This window comes from Agelaius phoeniceus, chromosome 4, assembly GCF_051311805.1.
Source record: "Agelaius phoeniceus isolate bAgePho1 chromosome 4, bAgePho1.hap1, whole genome shotgun sequence".
Classification (NCBI taxonomy): domain Eukaryota; kingdom Metazoa; phylum Chordata; class Aves; order Passeriformes; family Icteridae; genus Agelaius; species Agelaius phoeniceus.
Genome location: NC_135268.1, coordinates 30,036,335 through 30,055,333, shown reverse-complemented (window position 1 = coordinate 30,055,333; position 18,999 = coordinate 30,036,335). Strand labels below are relative to the sequence as shown.

General features: G+C 45.2%; 1 protein-coding gene and 1 long non-coding RNA gene across 2 annotated transcripts; both read left to right on the top strand.

The window, feature by feature from the left end:
- Positions 1–1,110: 1,110 nt before the first annotated feature.
- LOC143693861 (uncharacterized) lies at positions 1,111–5,905 on the top strand. Its single transcript, XM_077176613.1, has 9 exons — positions 1,111–1,603; positions 2,888–2,942; positions 3,454–3,557; positions 3,970–4,024; positions 4,209–4,300; positions 4,692–4,746; positions 4,859–4,959; positions 5,325–5,379; positions 5,900–5,905. The coding sequence occupies exons 1-9, from the start codon at positions 1,494–1,496 to the stop codon at positions 5,903–5,905; spliced, it is 633 nt and encodes a 210-aa protein (XP_077032728.1). The 5' UTR covers positions 1,111–1,493.
- A 311-nt stretch (positions 5,906–6,216) lies between these two features.
- LOC143693829 (uncharacterized) lies at positions 6,217–8,976 on the top strand. Its single transcript, XR_013181810.1, has 3 exons — positions 6,217–6,658; positions 8,227–8,296; positions 8,608–8,976. It is a non-coding gene; the product is annotated as an uncharacterized LOC143693829 (long non-coding RNA).
- The last annotated feature ends 10,023 nt before the right edge of the window (positions 8,977–18,999 follow it).

Below are 18,999 nucleotides of genomic sequence, written 5' to 3'. Positions count from 1 at the left end.
CCCACTTATTTTGCTGGTGGTTTTTGATCAGAAACCACCATGAGCTCAGTAAGTACTTTGCTACTCGATGGAAACCTGATTCTTAAAACATTTTCCAGGGTACTTCTAGAAAGCATTTCAAGAGTTTGTAGCAAATGCAGAGGAACCTTTGAAAACTTCATGTAACTTGACACTCTGGAATAGTGAAGGTTTTGAATCTCTGTGGGTGTTAGCAGTAGTGCAGAAATGCTTACGGTGGGGGCGGGAAGGTGCTGGAATTGGGAACTGGTCTTTTCATTCCCAAGCCATTGGGACAGGCTCGCTCTTGGGGAGGTGGCTTGTGGGAGATCAGGGGTGATGTCTTTTCCCTGATGTGATGTGCTCAGTTGGGAATGGCCCATAGCACCATTTGGTGTGTATTCCAGCCTTTTCAGGAGAGTTTTCTGTATCCTTGTGTGCTGTCATTGTTGTTGCAAAAACCGAGGTCTGTGTTGAGATTCGTGCCACAGAAAATGCTCAGGCTTTGTTCCCTGTCAGCATCAGCAAAAGCGCCCTGGAGGAGCAATTGCTTCCCTACCACCTCGGAAACGGATCAGGCTGCTGGCCTCCAGCGCAGGTGGAACTTGGCAGACGGAGCCAAGAGACCTTGAGGAAAGTGGTGCACCTGCCTTTGAGCCTGGTGAGTACAGAAACTGATTCTGGAGGGTTGAAGACCATCTGGCCATGTGCTTTTGCCAGGTTCTAGGCCCTTTACTGGGGAGGAAGGGAACCTTGGGATTGAGGAAGCACCTGGAATGGCATCCCTAAACAGCAAGCCTTCTGACAACTGTCTTGGTGCTACTGAGCTCGATACACTGGCTGCTAGTGGGAGAGGAGGTGTGTAGCAAAGGTCCTCAAGTGCTGCTCAAAGCCCTGACTGTGTGTTCTGATGAGCTGGCAGTCACTGCAGCTGCCACAGTGGAGGGTGGCAAGCTGAGTTTGGGATCTCCCAAGCTGGATGAAGATGAAGAAAACCTGTCATTAGCTGTGGCCCATCCTTCAGGGGAACATATACAGCATGATTCTTCAAAATGAGGATCCCCTCTATGATTACACCTTTGGTGGGGCTTTTTTTTCCTGTGTGCTAAACATTCCTATATATGAAATGAATAATCTGTTGATGTGAACATCCTGTAAGTTGTTGTCATCCAACAGAAGTTGTTTGGAGCTCAGCTGCTCTTCCTGTTGTTTTGTCCCTTCAGAGGGACAGGGCTGGCAATGCACCCTGTGGACTGTTGAGGGCAAAGCTTGAGTGAAATGTGGTACACGTTCCTGAAAAAAAGAGACCAAGGGCACAATGAATCCAACCACAGCCTGTTCTACAGTGGCAGCCCATTTCATTCGTCTGCAATCTCTGACCTTGGTTCTAATGTTCTCTTTTTCAACTGGTGAAGAAGTCATAGATCTCACAGGTGAAGACACCATAGATCCCACAGGTGAAGAAGTCATTGATCTCACAGGTGAAGATATCATAAATGTCACAGGCGAAGAACGCAGAGATCTCAGAGCTGAAGAAGTCATTGATCTCACAGCCGAATCTTCAGAGCCTGAAGTCATCACTATCAGTGACGATGAGTCTCCTGTGGTAAGTAGTGAAGGGCACACTCCTCTCCATCTTGCATTCAAATAATTTGCTCTTGAGCTCCTGGGTCTGTCTTCTGGCATCTATCTCTTTGAGTATCACTTGCAGAGAGTGGAAGAATAATCTAAAAGAGCTTGTTGCTTCAGTGATTTAAAGAAAAAGCAAGGGAAAGGACAGGAAGTTTTGACTTCCCAAATAAAAAGTGTTTTCGCTGCAACATCAGTTTAAGGTGCTCTTATCACTGAGGTGCCAAGTGCAACTGCAGCTGACTGGGGTAAAAACCAGTTGTATTTTTATTACTCCAAGAAGTCTTTAAAAATGTCACTTTTTTTTTTCTTTTCATTTCCCTGCTATTTGAAAGAATAGCCCTTGATCCAGCCCACAGTGTAGTTTATTCCCTCAGTTTTGGGATGTCACTGCTGCTGTGTAAAGCAGAATATGCAGCAGGCATAACATAAAGGGTAACTCCTGACAGCATTATTCCTGAGCCTTCGCAAAGGAAAGGCCTCAAACTTTACAAGAGAACCTGCATGACCCAGTTCCAGTTCCACCAAAAGCAAAGTGGGTTTGGATTTGGGGTTCTTTCATCAGCAACTGTTAATCTACTACAAAATATTTTTGGATATCACAGTGCATTTGCCAGTTTGGGAGTAAGAGAGGGAAAGAAACTCCTCCAGGCCCAAATGCAATTAGGAAACTGAAATGGGGGAGCAGGGAGTAGAGTGTTCAGGTGGTTCCTAAGTGCCTCCATGTCTACCCCATTGCAGGACAGACAGCAGAGCCAGCAGCAGCCACATCTTTCAGCATCAGCTGAATCACTGGCAAGGGATGATGGAGAAGAACCAATCTATTTTGATGTGTATGTGACAGATAAATTGACTCTCTAAAATCTAATTTCTGATACATAGCAGAAGAAGATTTTGCCAAGCTTTTGGGTTCTGCTTGATTCTGTGCCAAAACTTCAGAATTGGAATAGAGTGGCCTGACAGAAAGAGAAGTAATTTTAAAAAAGCCAACAAAAAAGGCAAAAAAAAAAAAAAATCCAGTAGAAACCATTCTTCTCTTGCATGAAGCCATTACTGCATGCTTCTTCAGTATGGCTTGAAATGCGTGCAGTATGTAAAAGCTCTGGGAATGATTGTGTTGTTGGGCTGAGATATTGCTAAATCAAAATAGGGGATGTTTTAAGTACCAATATTTTCTTTGGTGGTAACCCTTGGTACTCAGGAAATAAATGGCTCCATGTTTAAATGGTTGCATGTTCTCCTGGTTCTCCTCTCTCTCTAGTGATTGGCGGCGATTTAATTGTGAACGTTCATATTGGTCAGATGAGGAATCAATGGTGAGGATCCACATGTTCTTGTCCTTTCTGGTCTGTGGGAGGGGAAGGGACAAAAGGGGAGCTGCACAACTCAGTTGTTTGAGGTGGGTGCCACGGGCAGCCGGCTGGAAGCACAGCCCTTGCTGAGAAGCTCCCACTTGAACATCCCTCCAAGTGCCTCCTTGGTGGTGTCCATAGAGGGAGAAACCCTCTGGCAGAGGGCTCTGGAACTCACAGATCTGTGTGTTCCTTGCACTTCTAGCATTGAGTGATAGATTGCACAATTCCCAGTCCAGTTTTCCTGGTGCCAATAGAGCAGCAAACTGGAATTCTTTACTCCCAATGCCTGTTGTGGTTTCCTTTCTTCAGCAGTGGTTCACCTTATACTGAATGTTTATGGATATCACATTTGAATTTTCCGTTTGGAGGGAGAAGGAGGGAAAGAAATGGCTCTAGGCCCAAATCCAGTTAGGGAGCTGAAACAGGGGAGGAATGTGGTTCCTAATCTGTCTCCATTTCTACCCCATTGCAGGACAGGGAGCAGAACCAGCAGCACCCAAATGTTTCCAGTGCAGCAGGGAATTCACCTGATCTACTGGCAAGGAATGATGAAGAGGAACCAAGGAATGTTGATGGGTATGCAAGAGAGAAAGTGTCTCTCTAAACTCTGATTTCTGATATATGGTAAAACCATTTTTTTTTGCCAGGCTTTTGGGTTCTTCTCGATTCTGTGCAAAACACTTCAGACCTAGAATAAAGTGGTCAGTCTGGAAAAGTAATAATAAAAAAAAAAAGAGGAAAAACCCAACCTGCAAAATCCAGCAGAAACCTTTCTCCTCTGTTCATAAAGCCCTTTAGCAGAATGGCTTCACACGTGCTGAAATTCTTGAAGTACATAAAAGTTCTTGGAATGATTGTGATGCTGGGATGGGACATTGCAAAATCAGAAATAAGAAATGTTTCAATAACTGACAGTTTGTGTACTGGGAACTCTTGGTTCACAGTGAAATTAATGGCTGTATGTTCTTTCTGGTTCTGTTCTCTCTAGTGCACAGCCAGCAGGTCCTGCCAATCCTCCAGCTAGTGAGGATGAGGACTCAGAGGTGAGGATCCACATGTTGATTTGTTCAGCCAGAATGAAGTGTTTAGAGCTGTGACAGCAGAATTTGCTCTTTTGGGGGAGAACGAGGGAAAGAAACAGCTCCAGACCAAACGGAATTAAGAAACTGAAACAAGGGAGCAAGGAGGAAGGTATTCCTAGGTGCCTCCATTTCTATCTCACTGCAGGACTGGGAGCCCCCACAATTTTTCAGAAGAGCAGAGAATTCAGCTGAGCAACCTGCAAGGGATACTGGAGAGGAACCAAGAGATAATCAAGGGTATGGGAGAGAGAAACTGTCTTTCTAATTTCTGATATATGGTAAACCCAATTTTTTGCTAAGCTTTTGGGTTCTGCTTGATTCTGTGTCAAAACATCAGACCTAGAATACAGTGTCCTGAAGAGAAGTAATGAAAAAATCAAGCAGCAAAATCCAGCAGAAGCCTTTCTTCTCTGTGCATGAAGACATTGTTAAATGTTTCTTAAATAAGGCTTGAGATATGCTGAAATGCTTGCAGTACATAAAAGCTATGGGAATGACTGTGTTGTTGGGCTGGGATATTGCTAAATCAGAATAAGGAATGTTTCAATTTTTGACAGCTTATGTTTCAGCAATCCTTGGTGCCCAGTGAAGTTAATGCTGCATGTACTTCTGGTTCTGTTCCCTTTAGGAGATGGCCAGACAGTGTATACGTTGCTCGATTTTGGATGCATTATTACTCAGAGGTAAGGACCCACACCTCCAGCCCAAGCCCAGTTAAGGAACAGAAACAGGGAGAGCATGGAGGAGGGTGTTCAGTTGGTTCCTAATGCCTCCATTTCTACTCTGATGCAACAGTGGTGGCACTTGCGGCAGCAGCCACATTTCGTCAGAGCAGAAGATAATTCAGCTGTGCTAGTGATGGGGAACAACGAAGAGGAACAAAGAGATAATGATGAGTACGTAAGAGAAAATGTCTCTTCAAAGCCTAATTTCTACTATAGCATAGAAACATTTTTGGGGTCTACTTGATTCTGTGTGAAAAAAATTGATTTGGCATATAGTGGCCTGTCTGTAAGAGAACCAAACACCAAAGTCCAGAAGAAACCTTACTGCTCTCTTCAACAATATTAAATGCTTCTCAGAGAATGGCCTGAGTTGCACTGCAGTACATAAAAGTTTTTTGAATGGTTGTGTTAGTGGGTTGGGATGTTGCTAAATCATAATAGGGGGTGTTTCAATCACTTACAGTTTATGTATCAGTAACCCTTGATAGACAGTGGAATTAATGGCTGCATGTTCTTTCTGGTTCTGTTCCCACTAGTGCACAGCAAGCAGGTCCTTCCAGACCTCCAGCTAGTGAGGATGAGGACTCAGAGGTGAGGATCCACTCATAATTTCTACTTTGTGGGAGGGGAGGGGACAGAGGGGTTGCTGCACAACTCAGTTGTTTGAGGTGGGTGCCACAGGCAGCTGGCTGGAAGCACAGCCCTTGCTGGGAAGCTCCAACTTACCCATCCCTCCAAGTGCCTCCTTGATGGTGTCCACAGAGGGAGAAGCCCTCTGGCAGAGGGCTCTGGAACTGGCAGATCTGTGTGTTCCTTGTAGTTCTAGCATTGAGTGATAGATTGCACATATTTCCAGTTCAGTTTTCCTGGTGCCAATAGAGCAGCAAACTGGAATTCTTTACTCCCAATGCCTGTTGTGGTTTCCTTTCTTCAGCAGTGGTTCACCTTATACTGAATGTTTATGGATATTACATTTGAATTTTCCCTTTTGAGGAAGAAGGAGGGAAAGAAACAGCTCTAGGCCAAATTGAATTAGGGAGCTGAAACAGGTGGGGAGGGAGGAGGGTGTTCAGGGGGTTCCTAAGATACCTCTATTTCTACCCTGTTGCAGCAATGAGAGCAGAATCAGCAGCACCCACTTCTTTGTTTTTCAGGGCAGCAGCTCTTTGTGCTACTGCTTTGAATGTTCCTAACCAAACATAGAGGGTGATAGCCTACCCTTGCTCACCTCCCCTGCTGTAACTGCTTTCTGAGCTGAGGCTTGTGTGAAGCACCAGTGGGCTCACCAAATCTAATTGTATCTTCTTTTCTCTCCCTTCCCATGTGTTCCCTTCCCATCAATGGAAGCTTCTTGAAGGTGAGTTGATGTTTTACAGTTGGCAATGGAATTGTCCTAAACGTAATAAATATATATATTTTTTAATTTTTTTAAAGAAACTCAAGCAGCAGGGATTGAAACTGCCTTTAGCGAAAGGCAAAGGGCAGTGCTTATATACAGCAATAGAGCAAATGTTTTGTGTTGGTCTGTAGCAGAATAGTCACAATATCTGGAAGGGTTCGACCTTACTATTTGGGAAAGTAGTTTGTTGAAGATTGTTTTTAACCCAGCTGAATAGTCCTTTTAAAATAGGAACCATTGCTGACTATTTATATAACTCATTTCAAGGGTAGCTCCAGGGAGAGAGAGAATAATAGCACTAACTTCTGAAAATTAAATTACAGTGCATGAACAAGAAAGGAGAAATATTACACTGAACAGCCAGGAACAGGTGGATGGCTCTGGTAATGGAACAGGAGCTAATGATGCACCTGTGGCTGACTCAGCCCCTGCAGAACAGGGAGCAGAGGAGGAGGACACTGAAAGTTCAGAGTATGTATGGCTCCTGCCCTACCAAACACAGAGCCTTTGTGTGCCTTTCTTTCTTTCCTGTGTAGCACTAACTTATACTGCTGTGCCTGGTTTATCTTTGAGGCCTTCCCATACTCTATGTATTTCCCTCCCTCTCCCATGTTGCATGATGATCAAATGATACCATTTGCATTTTGGGAGAAAAAGGCAGCCCAGGGCAGATGTACAACTTTGCACAGAACCTGAGAGATGAGTGTGGGGGTATGGCAAGGAAGGGGGATTGGTCACAGGCCATAGCTCAGTATTGCATTTGCTTTTTCTGGCAAGCTCTAGTAGTGATGTTAGATATGGAAATGCTTCCATTGTTATCAATTGGGCTTGGCATCATGGAACTGGCAGGCAGCAGCTGGGCAAATTTCAGCAGAAATTCCCTGCTGGAATGGTGCCAGCTGGGTGCCTTTCTCCTGGAGCTGGAGCCCTTCTTCCCAAGGTAGACTTGCACACAGGCAGTTGTGGAGGTCATGCTTTTATGGCCAGTGCTGGATGTCACAGGCCTTGCTTTGTTTCCTCCTGTGGTGGAGATCTTGCAGTTGAAGTTGGATGCCTGCACAGTAAAATCCCCATTCTGCAGAGAAACAGGAAAGTCCTGCTGTAGGAGCACTCCATCAGGATAAGAAAGATTCATTAGACTGATGAATTAATTCATTAGACTGATTAAATTAAATTGGGTGTCTGTGTCACTAGGGAAGACAAAGAACATAAGAATTATGGTATAAGGTTATAAGGTTTTCTAAAGTGGCTTTTAGGGGTGGGGGGAAAGACACAAGTTTTACTATAACTGGTGTGCTTTGAGCCTTTTGGAAAGGCAATACAGGAGAGAACTTGAGTATGGAACTTTTAGGTGTCAGGCCTTAAATGTGCCACTAAAGGGCTTCTACTATTCTAAGCCATCATGCATTTTGCCAATGAATTTGTAGATGTTTAAATTTTAGTTTTTAAGTCTGTTGGTGAACAAATCCCACCACTTGGTTAATATAAAAAAAGGCATATTTTGTTCCTTCAGTCTCAAGCTTCTCAGTTATTGAATGTAACTGCTCTGTTAGGTAAGGCTGAAAGAGTTCAGTGCTGCAGCATTTAAAATTGACCAAAGGCTCCTTCCCAGGGCTGGATCTTGCCAGAGCCGTGTTACTCTGTGGTTTAAAACTGGGTCCTGGAATGAATATTCTGGGGTGAAGAGTTCCCAGAGGACAGCTGGATGCTGTAGTTAAAAAGCTCTTACTGATGACCTACTGGAAGTCAAAGTTGCCATACAGAAACTACTGGCCAGTGCTAGAGACTGCTTTTACTTCAAATCCCAGAGCAGGGTGACTGACTGCACCTTTCTCCTGGTGAAACCAGGACACCCTTTCCCTCAGGGCAGCGAGACCCCCAAATCCTCATTAAATGCAGCACACAGAGACTTAAAGAGAGCTGGGTTCTTCAAAGGAGATGTATCATGGCCAGTCAGTGCAGTTGCATGATTATGTGAGATTTTATGTATCAATAACCATTGAAGTGTGCTGATCTTAACGGCTGTACTTTCTTTCTAGTTCTATTCCCTCAAGTGCACAGCAAGGAGTTGTCATTAGGTGTCCCATTTGCATGGAATTTTACTCAGAGGTAAGGATCCACCTGTGATGGTCCTTTCTGCTTTGTGGGAGGAGAAAGCCAGAAGGGGAGCTGCACAAGTCAGTTGGATGATGTGGGGTGCTGTGGGCAGCTGGCTGGAAGCACAGCCCTTGCTGTGAAGCTCCACAAGTCACTTCTTGATGGTGAATGTAGAGGGAGAAGCCTTTGCCAAGATGGCACTGGCACATCTGTGGGTCCCTCATTAGTCTAACTGATTCCAGATGCTCTAAATAGAGCCTCTGGTGCCAATAGAGCAGCACACTCAAATTCTTTCCTCTCAATACATGTTTTCTTTCTTCCAGTTTGTGCAACGTGGACGACAGCTTATGTCAACCCTGTGTGGCCATGTCTTCTGCAGCAGATGCCTCCCTCTTGCTCTGGAGGCTTCTCACATGTGCCCAACCTGCAGGGTGGAGCTCAGTCCAGAACTATACCATCCCGTTTATTTATGAATGCTTCTGTTTCTCAGGACATACTTAGATGACTTAGATAGTTATAGACTTAGATGGTTATAGACTTAGATGGTTAGAGACTTAGATAGTTATAGACTTAGATGGCTAGAGACTTAGATGGTTAGAGACTTAGATGGTTATAGACTTAGATGGTTAGAGACTTAGATGGTTAGAGACTTAGATGGTTAGAGACGTAGATGGTTAGAGACTTAGATGGTTAGAGACTTAGATAGTTATAGACTTAGTTATAGAGACTTCTTTCTTTATGGATATAGTTCTTCCTATATATAGTTTCATTTTTGATTAATTCAATTTAAATAAAGTTTTGACTGATTTAAATATTGTCTGTCTGCTCTTCTGTGTTGGACTGTGCTGATAGGCAGAGATGTTGTCTAACAGGTGGAAGTAAGGCTCTTAGTTGGAGCAGTCAGAAGCTTGTTCTTTTCCTCTCCCTGTAGTCATTGATTTGGGGGCAATGTGCTTGTGGTGGTTTGACAGGAAATATGTTTTCTGGGATGCTGTCGTCAGGCCAATGGGTGCTCAGATTTTAATATTGGCACCTAATGTGGCCATTGGGACATTGGGTCCGCCTCTAAGCACACAGGGTTAAAGCAGGGCTCTCCCCTGGGCGGCTCTCTTGGGTTCCGGTCAGGGAAAGGTTCAGAGCTGCCCTGCCCGGCTGCGGGCTGGGCGGGGCAGGGGCAGCCATGGGGCCGGGTGAGGTAGGCCCAGGGGCAGCCATGGGGCCGGGTGAGGTAGGCCCAGGGGCAGCCATGGGGCCGGGTGAGGTAGGCCCAGGGGCAGCCATGCAGCCGGGTGAGGTAGGCCCAGGGGCAGCCATGCGGCCGGGTGAGGTAGGCCGGGCCCTGGACAGAAGAGAGGGGAAGGCCCCTGCAGGATGGAAGGGTGGAGGGGCACTGAGAGGCATCGGGCAGCCACCACCTCCAGGAGAGACAGAGAGAGAGCCTGTGCCTGTGCTTGTGCCACCTTGAAATTTAATAGTGGCTGGCCGAGGAGGAGAAAGGGGAGGGTGCAGCGAGAAGGTGGCCCAGCAGGGAAGCCATGGGAGTTCTGGACAGAAAGAGCCTCAGATTTTTAACCCTTTTCTTGGATGATGGAAACCTTACAAATGCTAATCCTCCTGGAGCTGAATGAGAAGAGAGATAGAGATATGATAAGAGGAAATGGGCCACGAGAGAAATAGAGAAGAACTCAGGTGGAAGAGATGATGGAGTAACTTATGCTGGACTCTTTTTGTGTAGCCATGGACAGAGCCATGTTCCTTGTGATACAGGGACTGCATTCTAGGGGGAGGCAATGCCTCAGGACCAAGAGGGTTCAGTGTGGGTACCCCTCGGCCCCAGGGGGTGAAAAATATGGGGGGGACAGATGTCCCAAAGTTGAGACTGTGCCTTTTTGGAGTGGGACGAAGCATCCTTAAAAGTCGACCCTAGAAGCAGCTCTGGTCCGTGTTCAGTGGTGAGAGCGCTGGACATGAAAGGAAGAGGTCACCATTGGCACAGGAAGGACTCCTCCTCCTCTTGATGAACTGAGGATTGAGTATTCTGAAGGGTGGTGCCGGACCAAGAGTCGATGATTTGGGGGTTGTATTGTATTGGGAATTTGCTGGGGAGGAGGAGGAGATGTATTTGTGAAGTTTTCATTTTCCTTGTGTGTTTCTTTTTTTTTTTTCCTTTCCCTTGTAGTTTAGTTAATAATTTTTTTTCCTAAGTGGGAGCCTGCTTTGCTTATTCCTGGTCACATCTCACAGCAGAAACCAGGGAGAGGGTATTCTCATGGGGGCACTGGCATTGTGCCAGTGTCAAACCATGACAGTGCTAAAGCCACAAGCTTTGTAGTTCTTGTGGCCAGCATGTGTTGTATGGGGAAAAAGAAACAGGGCCTGCCTGGGGGGCAAGGCCTTGTATTTCTCAGGCCAGACTCTGGTGGATATTTTGGTGAAAATGTCATTATTTCGGTGCTCTGAAGATTGAAAGAACAGCAAGTTGTTCACAGATGCAAAGAAAACAGTTTTCTTTGAGAATAACTTGTAGGTATCCAGACAGCTTGTTTATGGTCCAAGCTGTTCCATTATGTTGTGGTTAAAGCATTCCATTGATGACTGCCAGCTGATGACAGGAGCATTGCCAGCTTCTCTGAAGCTCTTTGCCCTTCTAAAAAGCCTGTAAGATTAAGGACAATCAGAAGAATACAGATGTGTAGACTGCTGTGTTCAACACAGCCTGAAAAACAGAAGACAGAAGTGAGTAGTCAGGTAAAGAAACAAAGCAACTGCCATGAGCATCACCATCATTATCATCATCATCACCATCTCACCATTTACCTTTCCCACTGCAAAAGCAAATTGTCTCCAGAGGGGACGAGGAGCTAGTAGCAGCTCCTAGACCCAGGTTGCTGTCATGGGCTGTCAGCAAGTGGCCCCATCCATCTCAGGAGTTACATGGGATGTGGCCAGTGGGTGCCAATGGCATGTACCTGTAGGAATGTGCCCCCTGTTGACGGAATGACCAAATTATCCTTTGTCTCCTTAAAAAAGAAAAAAGCCTAGAAGTTTCTCTCCTCAATTAGGTAAAAAGACACCTCAAAGGACCTTGGGGACTTCACCTCAAACTTAAAGAGAGCCAATTGGACAGAAGCAAAAAAGTCCCACCTGAGCAATTCACTAGAAAAAGAAGAGAACAAAGGAACTAATCGCTTTTGTGGGGTGTTTTACCAGGAGCAAGAGCCTCTTGCCCCTGGCTTGGGTTTTCTCTATAAAGAGATTTGTTATTTTGCCTCTTATTAAAACTTTCCTGTTTCCAACACTACCATAGAAGCCATCCTGCTGATTTTATGCCCTCAGAGGTAGCAGAGCTACCTTGGGTGTGATACATTTCTCCAAGAGCTCATAAGACCTGGCTCGAGAGATCTTTTGTATCACATACCTGTCCATATATTCAGGAGAAGGCATCCTACTGAAGGCACAAGTCTTTAACCACCTGCACTTCCCAAGTGAGACCTGCACTTCCCAAGCTCTGGTTCCAGTGCTGGTGAACACCACCTACCAGCTGGCCATGGTACTTCACAGCTCAAGGACTGCTGAAATACCCTCCCCTGCATGGGAGCCCTGCACAAGGGCTCGTCATGCATTTCCCTGTGAAAAATTCTTCTGTTTCATCAGCGGAGTTTTCATTTCCTGGGGATGGAAACCCCAAGGAAAAATAAACCATCATTGACTTCTCCACCTACCCACCACCACTGCATGTGGTGTGCACCCGGGGCTCATCTAAGGGCATTTGCAATCAGAACGCTGAATTTCATGCTGCTTGAAGAGAAAGAAAATCAAGAAAGATGGTTATTTTTTTACACTGATATTTCTAGTCTCTCGGGATTAAAAGATTAAAGTTTGCTGCAAGTTGTCCAATATAAAAAGCACTGCTTCATTTTGTAGAGCAACTTTTTAACAGGTATTTTCAGGATAGGAATTCTTTAGTTCTCTATTGCAGTTTATGGATTTTATAGATTGTATATTTGGGAAGCTGTGCTTTTACTTCTCCCAACAGATCCAAACCACTGCTTTGATTTGTTTGCTTGTTTTACGCCTGCTCCAGAAGTTTCAGCATTTCTCTAGCAATTTGCTGTGTTGTGCTGGACATTGCAAGCCAGCTTAGCTAAAAGCAGACCAGTTTGGATTAATATGGGAGATGAAAGCAAATGGCAAGCAAAAGGAGTGGTTGCCAAGGCATCGATGCTCAGAGGCAGTTTTGGAGGCTGATGAAACAAGTTTGCCAGCTAAATATTTCTGGTAAGGCACCTGCTGTCACAGAACTTCAGGTAAGCCATGAAACCATGGAGGATGAACAATTAAAAAGTTAACTTAAATTTAAATAAAAACCAAATAAATAAAACAGGATGGGCTAACATTATCCCAATATTAGCCTCTAAAAAGATGATGGGCCCTTGCAATTTCCCTTGGTTTCTATTTCACCCGCAGGACTTCAGGCCTGAAATGTGTTTTCCTGGGCATGAAACCTGCAAGCAAAGCAGGAGTGAGCCTTGGATGGCTGCTGTCCCTGTCCCCACCACAGGCATGTGCCATGCCTTGGCAAGGTGAAGCTCTTTCACTCTTGTTTTTTCCCCGTGGTAACGTGGGAATAATGTCTCTTGTTTTCTCTTACAAAACACAGACTCCAAGTATTCATGTGCTCCATTGCAAAGAGCTGTCTAAAAGCTGTGAGATTATTTGATCCACAATAGTTAGGGTTTCTTCCCTGAACACCACCTTGAATACCTAAAATTCTTTCTCCACTATTTATGGTCATTAACTTTTCCTTATTTTGCTCTACCAGGTATGTTGTTTATACTCTGCACTAATTCCTGCTGCTTCCAACACACAGGGGCAAAATAACTAATTTATTATGTTAGACACAGCTACAGAAAATAAAAACCATGTGTGCCTAATGACTGAGGCTCAGCTAAGTTAGTGCATTGTCTCTGCACTGCAGCTGAATCCTAATGAATCTGTTCCTTAAACTGGCACAGTAAACCATCACATTAGGTGTCCTCATTTAATGAGGAGGGAAATAAAAAAAGTCTGGAATATTTTCAACCAAACATCTCTGGATCTGGAAGTCACCTCCATTCTGCAATCCATGGCAAGGCTCAAAAAACTGCAGTTTTTTCAAATAAGTTTTTTTCCAAGTACAAGAAAACAAGACTCATTCTCTCCTCTTCAGACCCTCAGTTCTGCCTTGCAGTCCCTCAGAGACAGCTGCAATATTATCAGATCACCTGGTGCAGTTCAGGAAAATAGAGGGTGACATGCTTTAATTTTATTCTCCCAGAGGATGCACAGGTACATAAATTCACACCTGCTTGCCCCAGGGATGCAGGAACCCCACTGACATTTTCAGTGTCAGGATTCCTCCTCCTCCTTATACTTTGGATTTAATTTAGAACCTGTGTGGAGGTAGAAAGCTGAATGTGTACACAAAGCATCACCACAGCTGACCCAGCCCTGCTGTGTTAACAGGGCAGTTTTTAACAAAGCCATGTGGAGAAAGGCAGGGATGTGTTTTCATACTACAGATGGCACAGCAATGACTCCTGTGCAAACCATGGTGCACACCACACAAAGGGGACAATCCCCAAACAGCTCATTCCACCACTGATTAGTAGGCACAGGGAAAAAAAGCTTTGAAAGCCCAGAAAGCAGAGATGCAGCATATTGGCACACTTCATCTATCAATACCCACCCCTTACCTTTGCTCCCAAGACACTGCATCATGGAGCAGACTGACTCCTCCCTACCAGCTCCTGTTTATGCTTCTCATTCCACATTTCTCCATCCAGGGATGAGAATTCCATCACCTTCACTGTGTTGTGGTCCTGTGCATGCGACAGCTTCAGGCCAGCAAAGTTCCAAAGAACTGCTAAAATGCTGTTTAAAAGAAGTCTAAAAATGATGAGCTGGAGGACAGAAGATGCCCCAAAGCCTTCATCCTTTGCCAAGAGAATAATTTAGGAGGGTGCAAAGCAGCCCCAACAATAAAAAACCTACCTGGGAGAGAGGAGAGGTGATACATGAGGCAAAATCTCCCTGGTGATTACACAGTAGTGGCACCTGAAAGAAATTACTGGGGTGATGGGCAACACAAGTGCCTCAGGGCCAGCTTCTCTGTGGGGTGGGTACCCAGAGTCTCTCCCAGCCCCTCAGCCATGCACAGTCTGGCACAGGTGTGTGCCATAGCTCCTAAAGCACCTGGCATAAGCAGCATCAAAGTGCAGTCTGGTTCACATCCTGGCCCCATTTATCTCCATCCCCCAGAGGTGCAGGTCAGGCCCTTCATGCAGAGGACTTAGAGCTTAAACTGTAGTGCAGTAGGATTAAGTCTTTTCTGTCCCAGACTGCAAAGAATGCCCACAGATTTGAGGATGTGAGGGAGGGACCTAGGGAGAGTGTGTAAGCAATCCCAACGAGCATTGGGCAGATGAGGGGTTGGTAGCCAGTGGGTGCTTTCCCTCCCATCCTGCCTCTTGCTCCCCCTTCCATCAGCAGGGGCTCTGACTGCAAGAGGTGAGCATTTAGACATTTCTGTAGCCCACCTCTGAAATTTAACCTGCAAGTCCAATGCAAAGCCCTGATAGTCAGCAGAGCAGCTGCAGGTACCTGCAATCACCTCCTCTCTGCCCTTCCCATCAGGTGTGTGCCCCAATGCAGTCAGCTGCTAAATCCCAGGGAAAAAAAGTCTCCCTCCAATCACTTTTTTTTTTTAGTAGCAGCTCTTTGTTGAGCTTCCTAGTACTGAGTCTTCTTTGGAAATATGCACATGGGATTCATGGAGATAGGACTGAAAGTCAGTGTGATCAGACTGGCTGGCACGGGATACCTGCGGCTGCAGCCTGACCTGCAGCGCACAGCACTTCCCATACTCTGAGGGCTGAAGGTCTGATATGGTGTTCTCCCTCAAATGGTTTTTCTTGGGTTGAGGTGAGCAGCAGAGTTCAGCTCTGGCTCTGAACTCCCTCCAGCTATGTGGATTTCATGCTCTTCTTCACCCTTCCTTCCTCACTTTGCCAGCTAAATTCAGACAAGGTGCTTGTTTGCATAAGAGCTGTCAAAAGAATAACTTCCAAGTACAGGAGCTAGAAAAGTCTTGAAGTGTAAAGCTGGCAGCCCCCGAAGACCTGCAGGGACTATCCAATCCATCTGGTGCTCCAGGGTGCAGAGCAAACAGGCTTTTGACTAGTTCATAACCGCAGCATATGCAAAAGGCTCAATTATTGCTTCTTAAAAAGCCCAAATTATCTCCTGGAGTTGGAGACTGACAGCCACACAGTCTCCACAGCGTTATGCATGACTGAATTTTTGCTGGCTTATTCTCTGCTGTTCTGTACTGCCTGTAATTGCATTGCATTTTAACTGTTTAGCATCGTCAGAACTTCAGCCCCAGGGGCAGCGGAGGTGGTGAGAGCTCAATACATCAAATTACTACCCAAAGAGCAGGCAGACCAAAAGCAGAGCAGGGAGGGAGGAAAACAGACAAATGAGCCACATTCATTAGAAAAACAGCAGCCCTGACCAGGGAAGCGTCCCACTGATGTAATGAGAAAGGTGAAAGTTCTTAATAATAGTAAAGAACACAGTAACACGGTTGCTTTTCTATCAGAAAGCACCAAATCTGGAGAAAATAAATGCTCTATGGAAAGCAGAGATGAAAACCGATGAAATGCTCCTTGCCCACATAGCCCTTTCTTTCTTCCCAGTTTTATATTGTGGGTTTTTTATGGTAGTGAGTTCTGTAGCTGCTCTGTTTAGTGCTGCTCCTTTGAGTGCTGTGATGTGGCCCCAAAATCTGGCATTGCTGCTGCAGAAGTCCTGCCATGTGAGGCAGTGAAGCACTTTCCCACAGGCAGGTTTATGTTTCACCCTTGGCCAGCCAGAGGTCCTGAGTGTTGCTCCTCTCTTTGGAATTTTGCCACCTGTGAGGGTCCTGAAATGTAACAGAGCTCTCGATGGGTTTGCCCTGCTGAGGCACCTCAGTAGCGTTGACCTCAAATCATTGACTAAACTCTGCAGCTTAACACCCTGAAATTACAGGACACTGTTCCAAGGAACAGGCCCAGCACAACGCAGAGCCCACAATCATACAGCCACAGAATGAAAGGTAACCTGTGGATGCCTGAAGAACAGCCTCAGAGCTGCCCACCATGGCACGGGGTCCCCAGGAACCAGCAGGACCTGCTGGGTGTCCCTTGTAGGCCACCAGCAGGCTGTTCATGGGTCTTTGTCCTGCCTACCAACAAAGCCATGGGAGCTGATCACAGAATAATTTGTGTTGAAAGTGAACTCTAAGCTCTAGTTCAACCCTCTAGATGAAGGCAAAGGGAGAGGGATGTCAGCAGGCACAGCCAGCGATGCCAGCAATAAAGATGGTTGTGGCAGCAGAGAGGTTTCTGTCCCTGTCCCAGTGCAGCCTGACAGGGAGGTGCCTCTGCTGTGGCTCTCCAGCCAGGGAACGTGCAAAGTGGATGCAAGGGAGCTGAGAAGATCCTTCAGCTTTCTATGCTGAAAATTTTGAGGGTATTGACGTTTCATGTCAGCTGCATTCACCAGGGTTAATTAAAGTCTGTGTTTTATAGATTGCCCGTGGCCATAACCGGAAAAGCGGCCTCAATTGGAAATCAATAGAGTAATCTTTAAGCTCTTTTATTTTATTAGATATAGGGTTCTAATTTGAAGACATTGAGGAGCCATAATTAATGGTGCCAGAGAGGTCCTGAGATACATGTTTAAAGCTTCCTGAGGAGAGTGCTTTGCTGTAGGCAGTGTGCTGGAGGTGCCCAGCATGCTGGGGCACACCATTGAGCATGCTGGGGAATGCTCTGGTGAGTGAGCTCCCAGGAGAACTGCAGAAATACAACAGCAAATCAATAGCCAGCACTCTGCCCAAAAATTGAAGGGAAGGCTGTGAAGGCAGTGCTGCCACCACTGGGCACAGCAGAAAAGCCAAATCCTGGGCTGCTGACAAGCAAGGAGTCACAGATGCTGCTGATGGCCTCCCTGTCCCGAGCCAGAGAGACTGATGTGCATTATGCCTTTCTCTAAGTCTACTGTGCACTGGTATGCAGTGAAATGGTTTGCCCCTCTTCAGTGGGGTGGAGTCATTCCAAACCCACAGATGCCTCTGCGGGTTTTGGAAGGTGAAGTATCCTGACAGTGCTACTGCTCTCCCTTGGAGCAGCCTTGCTGGCAGGCTGTACAGCTTTCCCACAACAGACAGACCAAGGAATATTTTTCATTTAAACAGCTTTCTAAGCAGTGCCTGTAAAACAATTCTGTCCACAGACAATGCAGTGTCACTGGCCAGAATGATCCCTGAGATCCAATAAGCAAAATAAACCCCAAAAGACTGGCCCATTCATGAGCAGCCATCATGAGGCCCTCAGCCAAATGTGTGAGAATATGTAAGTACTTAGAAGGCTAGTAAGCTGCTTGTGCTTGAAAAGCACTTAATGCCTACCTTTTCAGCATCTACCTTTTAGAAATTATTATTTTCAACTTTTCTATGTTGTTTTTCTCATTTCTAGACCTTTTCACTGTAAATAGTGATGAAAGTATTTTTCTTTCTTTGAGTCAAATAACTTACTTGATACAGCATCTTAGAGTAGAAAGCCAATTGCCAGTAGATTGTGGCACACCTTTTTTTTGTGCTTCGTTGGCTCTTTTTCTTCAGTGCCCACTTGTCTTATTTGGGACTGTGTCCAAAATCCCAGCATGCTGCAACTGGTCACTCCCAAAATATTGCAAATCTTTGTACTGAGCAGGGTTAGAGTCTGAGAAGAGCTCAGGGAAATTTTCTGTGCTTGAAGACAGTGACTCGCCTTCTCAAGTTAAGCCTGAGATGAGCAGTGCTGAAAACACTTTCTCCTGGCAAACCTGAGCCCTGCACACTTTGCTGGCAGTGATTGATGATACCCCAAAGTCTTTGCCAGCCAGATATTTCTGTAGTCTTGGATTGTAACATGTAGATCAGAATCATACACTCGATCTACAAACTTGTTTAACAAGTAACTCATGAGCTGAACTAATTTGTAAGCAGATCCAGTTTAATTACATTTCTGTGGGCATGTTAATTCCACAGTGAAGTGGATGTCATTCACTTTAGCAAATTAGGACACAGAAGCTGAAGAATATTAAATTTAGATGGGACTGTCCACAGAAGATTTAGTCAAACTTTGTTGAGAAGACTTTTACAAATCTAGGTCCATTTTCCTAGTATTCTCATACAAACAAACCTCACAGGGGAGGATCACCTTAAACTTTTGGGTTTTTTTTTTTTTTTTACATACTAGTGACGAGAAAAACTCTAGTGGCTCTTTTAGACACGTATTAAGAGTGGAGCTGTTGAGCCAGACAACCTGAATGGATTTTTCATTTCTTTTTCATCTACCTAAGTCATTGCATGTAACTTCTTTAAATACTGAGTTCTCTCTGCAGACAGTTCATCACTTCCCATTAAAGGCAATTCCAGCACCTTCAACTCTGCAGAAGAAAAGTGCCCTAAATATTCTTCCAAATCCTTTCTGTGCTTTACAGATATCCTTCAAGCAAATCTGTCTTCTCTCCTTCATACAAACATAATTTCCCTCATGATTCTTAACAAGAACAGAAGTTCATATTGTCTCCCTTTACCACAAGTTTTGTCATTTCAGGGGTTAAGAGGATCTCATGCTCTTATT

Bases quoted from the DNA above. Each gene is read 5' to 3' on its own strand.
- LOC143693861 (XM_077176613.1), top strand. From the start codon at position 1,494: ATGTCACAGGCGAAGAACGCAGAGATCTCAGAGCTGAAGAAGTCATTG. The intron at 4,301-4,691 runs GTATGGGAGAGA...TGTTCCCTTTAG, and splicing joins GAACCAAGAGATAATCAAGG to GAGATGGCCAGACAGTGTAT. The intron at 4,960-5,324 runs GTACGTAAGAGA...TGTTCCCACTAG, and splicing joins GAACAAAGAGATAATGATGA to TGCACAGCAAGCAGGTCCTT.